The 6974-nt window shown below is 34.4% G+C and overlaps 1 protein-coding gene and 1 long non-coding RNA gene across 2 annotated transcripts; one reads left to right on the top strand and one right to left on the bottom strand.

Moving 5' to 3' along the window:
• The first annotated feature begins 365 nt into the window (after positions 1-365).
• On the top strand, positions 366-2689 carry LOC133794123 (L-type lectin-domain containing receptor kinase IX.1-like). Its single transcript, XM_062231320.1, has one exon. It carries the CDS (start codon positions 689-691, stop codon positions 2549-2551), a length of 1863 nt encoding a protein of 620 aa, XP_062087304.1. The 5' UTR covers positions 366-688; the 3' UTR covers positions 2552-2689.
• Positions 2690-4393: 1704 nt separating this feature from the next.
• Positions 4394-6202, bottom strand: LOC133794127 (uncharacterized). Its single transcript, XR_009875118.1, has 3 exons — positions 5603-6202; positions 5389-5492; positions 4394-4684 (listed from the first exon to the last, which is right to left on the bottom strand). It is a non-coding gene; the product is annotated as an uncharacterized LOC133794127 (long non-coding RNA).
• Positions 6203-6974: the final 772 nt, after the last annotated feature.

Here is a 6974-nt window from a genome sequence, read left to right as displayed (position 1 = left end):
TCCTCATCGAAAACGGGGTGAGGAATCCCTTATTGAGGCATAGAATCTTTACGAAGAACTCATTTATTTAAAAAATAAATTTTAAATTAAAATTTTAAAATAAAAATCATAAATTATATGTAAACTAAAATATTACACAAAATTTATTATTTAAAATATTAAATACTATCTAAATAAAATTTAAAATATTAAAAAATTATTATTATACTACAAAAATATATATAAAATATTAAAAAAATATATAAAAAAATTAAAGGAGCTCCGTAAAATGTTATCCAGGAATTCTCGAGCCTATTAGAAGCGATCCCCGCAAGACCTGTCTTCTCTATAGAAAATGTGCATTCCTAGTACCGAGGATAAATTACGCTGTATTATTAATGATCACGTAAGTAGTTGTTCAATTGAATTTATTCGGTCAAAGAGCGAGTCGAGTCTCATATATATTGAACATTTTCTAACTAGACCAAATCAACGCCATGACTAAGAGTTTTTCACTCAAAGAAAAATATACAAAGACGAAGAGAGATCTTGTATATATATTAATACTAGACCAGCCCATGTTGTTGGAGAATTCCCCTATTAATATATAACCGATCTTCAATAAAATTACGTCCTGAAATAATATAATAGTATACTGTCCCCAGCTCTGTAAGTGTAATCTGTATTGCTCCATATTCAACAACAATTAATGGAGTACGTTCTGAGCTCATATAATTTTATTATTGTTCTCGTCAAGTTAACGACTATTATCTTCTTCTTCCTACTCAAAAAGGGCTCTTCTTCAGTTTCCTTCAGCTGGCCTGACCAACTGACGGACAAGAACATTACCTTCGAGAAGGACGCCTTTGCCGCCGACGGGGTTCTACAGCTCACAACCAATCGAATGGAGAATCTTACGTTTAGTTATGGTCGAGCCTCGTACAACAAGCCGGTTCAGCTTTGGGTTCCCCAAACAAAACTTCTTACAGACTTCGTTACTAATTTCACATTTGTCATTGATGGACTTGGCAGAAATACAAGCGGAGATGGTCTAGCGTTCTTTATTGTGCCGTTCGAGTCACGTATCCCAGACAATTCATATGGCCGAGGCCGAGGACTGGTACCCCACGACATTTCGAATGGTACTAATCCTTTTGTTGCCGTGGAGTTCGATAATATCCAAAATGACTGGGATCCCAGCTGGCATCATGTTGGTATCGATGAGAATTCAATTACCTCAAAAACTTATGTCTCGTTGAAAAATAACATGAGTGATGGATCCAGAAAGGCAAATGTTAGGGTAAGTTATAACTCTGCTTCTAAAAATTTAAGTGTGTTTCTCAGTTATAGTGATGGTATTGAAACTGCTAGCCTTTCACATGAAGTAGATTTGGCGTATTTAGGGGAAAAGGTAAGAGTGGGTTTCTCTGCAGCCACTGGTTCAGCTGCTCAATTACATAAAGTTTTGTTTTGGTCATTTAACTCAACCTTCGTGATCAATACTAATGGTGGAGGAAAAAGGCAGCACGTATCAATGATTGGTTTGGGTGTGGGTGTGGGTTTTGGTATTCTATGTTGTGGACTAGGTTTGGTATGGTTCATGTTTTGGAGAAAGAGAGCTGACAAGGAAGCAGAAGCAGAAGCAGAAGATGACGATTATGATGTTTCCATCGATGGGGAATTCGAAAGGGGGGCTGGCCCCAAGAGGTTTACTTACCGTGAACTAAGCCAGGCAACAAACAGCTTTTCCGAAGATGGGAAGCTTGGAGAGGGAGGCTTTGGAGGTGTCTACAAGGGCATCTTAAGCGAATCGAACACTGAAATCGCGGTTAAGAAGGTGTCTAAAGGATCAACACAGGGGAAGAAAGAGTACATTTCTGAGGTGAGAATTATAAGTCGTTTAAGACATAGGAATTTAGTTCAACTTATTGGTTGGTGCCACAAAGGAGATGAGTTCCTTCTTGTCTACGAATATTTACCAAATGGAAGCCTTGACACACACATATTTGGTGGGAAGCCCATTCTTCCATGGGAAATAAGGCATAAAATAGCACTTGGTTTGGCCTCATCTCTTTTGTACCTTCACGAAGAATGGGAACAGTGTGTGGTGCATAGAGATATCAAGTCAAGCAATGTTATGTTGGATTTAAACTTCAATGCTAAGCTAGGAGATTTTGGGCTGGCAAGGCTAGTTGACCATGAAATGGGCCTAAACACGAGTGTGGTAGCTGGAACGAGAGGTTACATGGCCCCGGAGTGTGCCATTACGGGCAAGGCTAGTAAGGAATCTGATGTTTATAGCTTTGGCGTGGTTTCACTTGAAATCTGCTGTGGCAGAAGATCAATTATGCTTAATGAAGAAGATCAAGAGAAAGTGAGCTTGGTGGAGTGGGTGTGGGAACTCTATGGAAGAGGCCAACTTGTTGAGGCGGTTGACAAGGGACTTGATAGTATGGAACGGAACGATCGAGAGATGGAGTGCGTGATGATTGTTGGGCTGTGGTGCTGCCCAGTAATTATTGGAACCTTTGTTTCCATTTTCTCTGTCTTAGGAGAATTTATGCAACTATAGTTCTTATATTGATGTAAATAATTGTTTCATGATGAGTATATATATCAAGTTCATATGGGTATCGATTATATTAATTATCAAAATGAAAATTTTGCAAAAGAATATTGAAAAGTAATCATGATTTTTCTTTCTAAAGAATCGTTTGTGCTTTTTTGTTTTTGGTCAAATTCATTTTTATTTCTCAATATTTTTATTTATCGGATGCTTCGTGATCTCTATCCTCTAGAATTTATGTAATAACTACATTTATTTCTTATATTGTTTCATGAGTATATACCTCTTTTATATAAAAAAAAAAAAAAGTGTATATTTTGAATTTTAACGATTTTTTTTTTGTTCATACATATATACTCTGAAGTAGAAGTGAATTATTTTTGTTGTAAATATTTTATCTCTCAAATATCTCATATATTAGACCATCTCTAATTCAATTGTCGAATATAATGCTAAATTTGGCACAAATAATACTATATTATATTTGATAAAGGTTTTATTATTGTACTCAATGTCTAAAAGCATTTAAAATATTATTAAAATGTAAAGGGTATGACTAATAACACCTCTATTTTATCTATCCATACCCTTTTTTAATTAATTAACTATTACTCAATACATTATTTCAATAAATAGACATAAATATCATTAATCATTGAAAAATCATAAAAAAAAAAATTACAGTACACATTTAAATATTATTGGTTTATCCTTTTTAACAAAATGAAATTATATACTTTATTTTTATAATAATAAAAAATTAATATTGTAATTTTATTAATGATTTTAATTTTAATATATATTTTTTAATTTTTAATGTTTATGTAAATTTACTTCTGTTTAAAAAAGTTAAAACAAAAATTTATAATTAAATAATTATATATATACCAGATTTTGGCCATAGAAAATAAGAAAGGAAAAAGATATTTAAAAAAATATTAGAGGATCGATAAGGAAGAGAATGGAAAATGATAGTAAGGTCAAAACGAAATAATTAATATTTGTTGTCATAAGTCAAATGGGTGACACAGTGGTAGGTGAGGGGTTTTTGTCATTGAAATGTTATGTCACTTCAAAATTATTGCTAGGGTTTATCAATTCAAATCCCAGACCCACCGGGCAATATTATGATTCCAACTTTCTCACTCATTCATTGAATTGAATTTCTATACGTCTATATTGCACAATTTTCCTGTGATATTAATGCAAGTTTAACTTTGAATTGCTTCCAAGAAACTTCTTGCTCAGTTTTCTTTTGCTGACAGGTAAAAGTTGTCCAATACATACTATCATGATATAATTAAATGCAACTTGCTAATTAGTAATTAGTGAAGGTCCTAGTTTTACGCCACATTTAATTTTCGAAATTAATTAATTATAGTTTTTGAAATTATTATTAAATAGTAATTATAATTTTCCAAATAAAAATAATTAGTCTTAGATAAATTAGTTTTTATTTATCTAAAAATGTAAAAAATAAATCTCATAACTCAAATTGTATTTGAATTGGTTTGTAAATTTATTCACATAATTAAAATATTTATATGGTAATAAGTTGGTTATGAGTATTTTAGATATTTCTCTCTCTCTTAATCACTCGCACTTTCTCTCCCACCACCATCACCTCTACACGGTGGCACATCAAACTTACTCTACATGATGTGTCACGACCCGAGCCCTAGACCGTGGCAGATTTGTAATATTCATAACTTGAGTGGTCAAAAGTCAAATTTTGACCCTCGTTGAAAAATAATCTTTATAAATGGTCATTTAATTTATATTAAATCATACTATAATTATAAGTTAAAATAATGAAATAACTCCTATAATTATATATAAAAATATTAATAATAAAAGTATGATCACTTATCATTATACATAAAACAATAATATTCCCACAGTTATGTAATCACCAAATAGTTAAATTTAATAAGTCATAAACACCCAAAATAATACCTAGCATCCACTATTCCTCATCCATAACTGTTTCGTAGCTCATTCAGATATACCGATCATTAGATTCGAAGTCGAATGCATATATAATGCTCAAAAGATAAGACAAAGACACGAAATAAAAATAGGCTAAACACATTGGCTCCATCGATAATTCATATTTTCCACGTTCGCGTCACTAGGCTCCTGGAATGGGAGAGATAGGGGGTGAGCTTATAAATCCCAGTAGGAAAACAACTAATAACATAAGACCCAAAAGTTTAATACAACCCTTACATGGTTAGCTTTGAAAACAAAACATACATCATCATGTATAAACCAAAATAGAGAAACCACAAATAATCATAAGAGCATAGCTACAAGTGCACATCACACCGTCCACTAGATCCCTAGTTCCCGTTACCCACCATAGAAAATCCGACATCCTAAACCAGGTAGCCGGACCTGATAACCACCACAAGGGGGAGGCTCAGAACACTTCCTGTATACAGATGCTAGGTCTTTACACCTACAGGTGAGTGGACACCTGATCTACCTATGATGACACAGAGACTAGGTCGTGAAACAACAACGTGCACCAATCATGATCACTATGGCTCTCATCGGTATAACCAAATGCAGGTAAACATGAAAAGAAAGAAACAGATTCCCTTTATATTTTAGAAAATTGGGCAGCATAACAGCTACATTTGAATAAACCCAAAAATCATAACCTGCATAAATAAGTGAACAAAAATATATATTTGGCACTCAGTGCCCTCAGAACAGATCAGAAAACATGCAGGTTAAGTTTTCAATTTTTCAAACATTTTATAAATATCAAAATTTGAATATGTTTAATGCAATTCAATACGAGTAAAATAAGTCCAATAGTCAAGTTGAGTCCCTACCTCTTTAGATACCTCCTTAGAATTTAATCCGAGCCCAAAGCGACGCTCCTAAGCTTAACGATGATCTTAGAGTGATTTAGTCCGATTTTAATATCACGTTTTTCCTATGTGCACCAAATGAGCAAACGATTATCATTATAGCATTCCTTATTCAAAATCGTGTCCAATGACATATAATATGACCATATTTAAAATTTCAAGTTCTGAACCTCACCCAAGCGGTGCACAATAGCAGTTGGTGGCGGTACCGGAAACGTCAACGAATATATGCATGGCATATATTAAAACGATCCTCTCGATGAGTACATCACGAAAGTACAACTCCTTTTCCCAAATGACCTCCGGTGTCGCCGAAAAACGCTTCCAAAATGGCGGAGATACCCAAAATCTTGCCGGAGAAAAACGGCGAGTTGACTGGAATGACCTAGTGGGTTTTGTTCCTCTCTCCACGCTGGTTCCAAAGGTACCAACCACTTGCTGAGTGGTGGTCGGAGTTGGCCGGAAAACACAGTCAAAGTTAACGGACCAAAACTTTGACTGACTATTCCGAACAACTTACGGCGAGTTGGGTGGTGCCGCTTGGTGGTTGAGGTCGCCAGAGCAAGGCGAATCCAATGAGCCGCCGTATGCCAAAAATGGTGGTTGCCGGAGGTTGGGTCTTAGTGGTGGTGGTGTGTTTCCATGGAGAGAAGAGAAAAAGAAGAGAAAGAGAAGAGAGAGGGCAGTCGGGGAAAGGGAAAGAAAAGAAGGAAAAGGAAAAGAAAAAAAAAAGAAAGAGTCCATTGACTCTTTTCACTTAAGTGGGTCCCACCCATTAATATATATATTTTTCTCAGGCTTTACATGATGCCACTGCAATTGACGCATCCACCTCCTATCACCATTGAAGCTGCCACCTCCTACCACTATTGAGCTTTTTCTTTATTTTTTTTAATTAATAATGAAAATTCCAATTCAATATTTAAATCGAAGGAAAGAATAATATAAGACACTAATTTATGAATTTTGAACACTTATGAACAATATTTTTTTGGTTTTGTTTGCACTATTTTTTAGATCTAAAATATAAAAATTTACAGAAAAAAGATGTCTTTATATGCATTTGCGATGATGGCTTGAAAACACAGTTTTTAGGCCAAAATAATTCTAACGATACATTTGCGATGGTGACTTAATAATATGGTTGTTAGGCCAAAACGATGTCTAACAATGTGTTTGCAATGGTAGCTTGAAAACATGGCTTTTAGGCCAAAATGATGCATAACGATGTGTTTTCAAGCCACCATCGTAAACGCAACGTAAGGCATCGTTTTGGCCAAAAAAATCATGTTTTTAAGCCACCATCGCAAAAGCATTGCTACTACATTGTTAGTTTTGGCCTAAAAATATGTTTTCAAGCAACCTTCACAAACACATCATTAGGCATTGTGTTTGGCCTAAAAACTATGTTTTTTAGCCACCATTGCAAATACATCGTTACCGCATTGTAAGGCATTATTTTAAGCCATCATCGCAAACCCATCATTAATGCATCATTAGGCATTGTTTTTCTGCAAATTTTTAGGTTTTAGATTTAAAAAAAAAAC

This window comes from Humulus lupulus, chromosome 8 (assembly GCF_963169125.1).
Source record: "Humulus lupulus chromosome 8, drHumLupu1.1, whole genome shotgun sequence".
In the NCBI taxonomy this organism is placed as follows: domain Eukaryota; kingdom Viridiplantae; phylum Streptophyta; class Magnoliopsida; order Rosales; family Cannabaceae; genus Humulus; species Humulus lupulus.
Note: the sequence above shows the minus strand (reverse complement) of the source record. Positions and strands in the feature narration are given on the sequence as shown.

Excerpts from the sequence above, each read along its gene's own strand:
- LOC133794123 (XM_062231320.1), top strand. The coding sequence starts at position 689 with ATGGAGTACGTTCTGAGCTCATATAATTTTATTATTGTTCTCGTCAAG.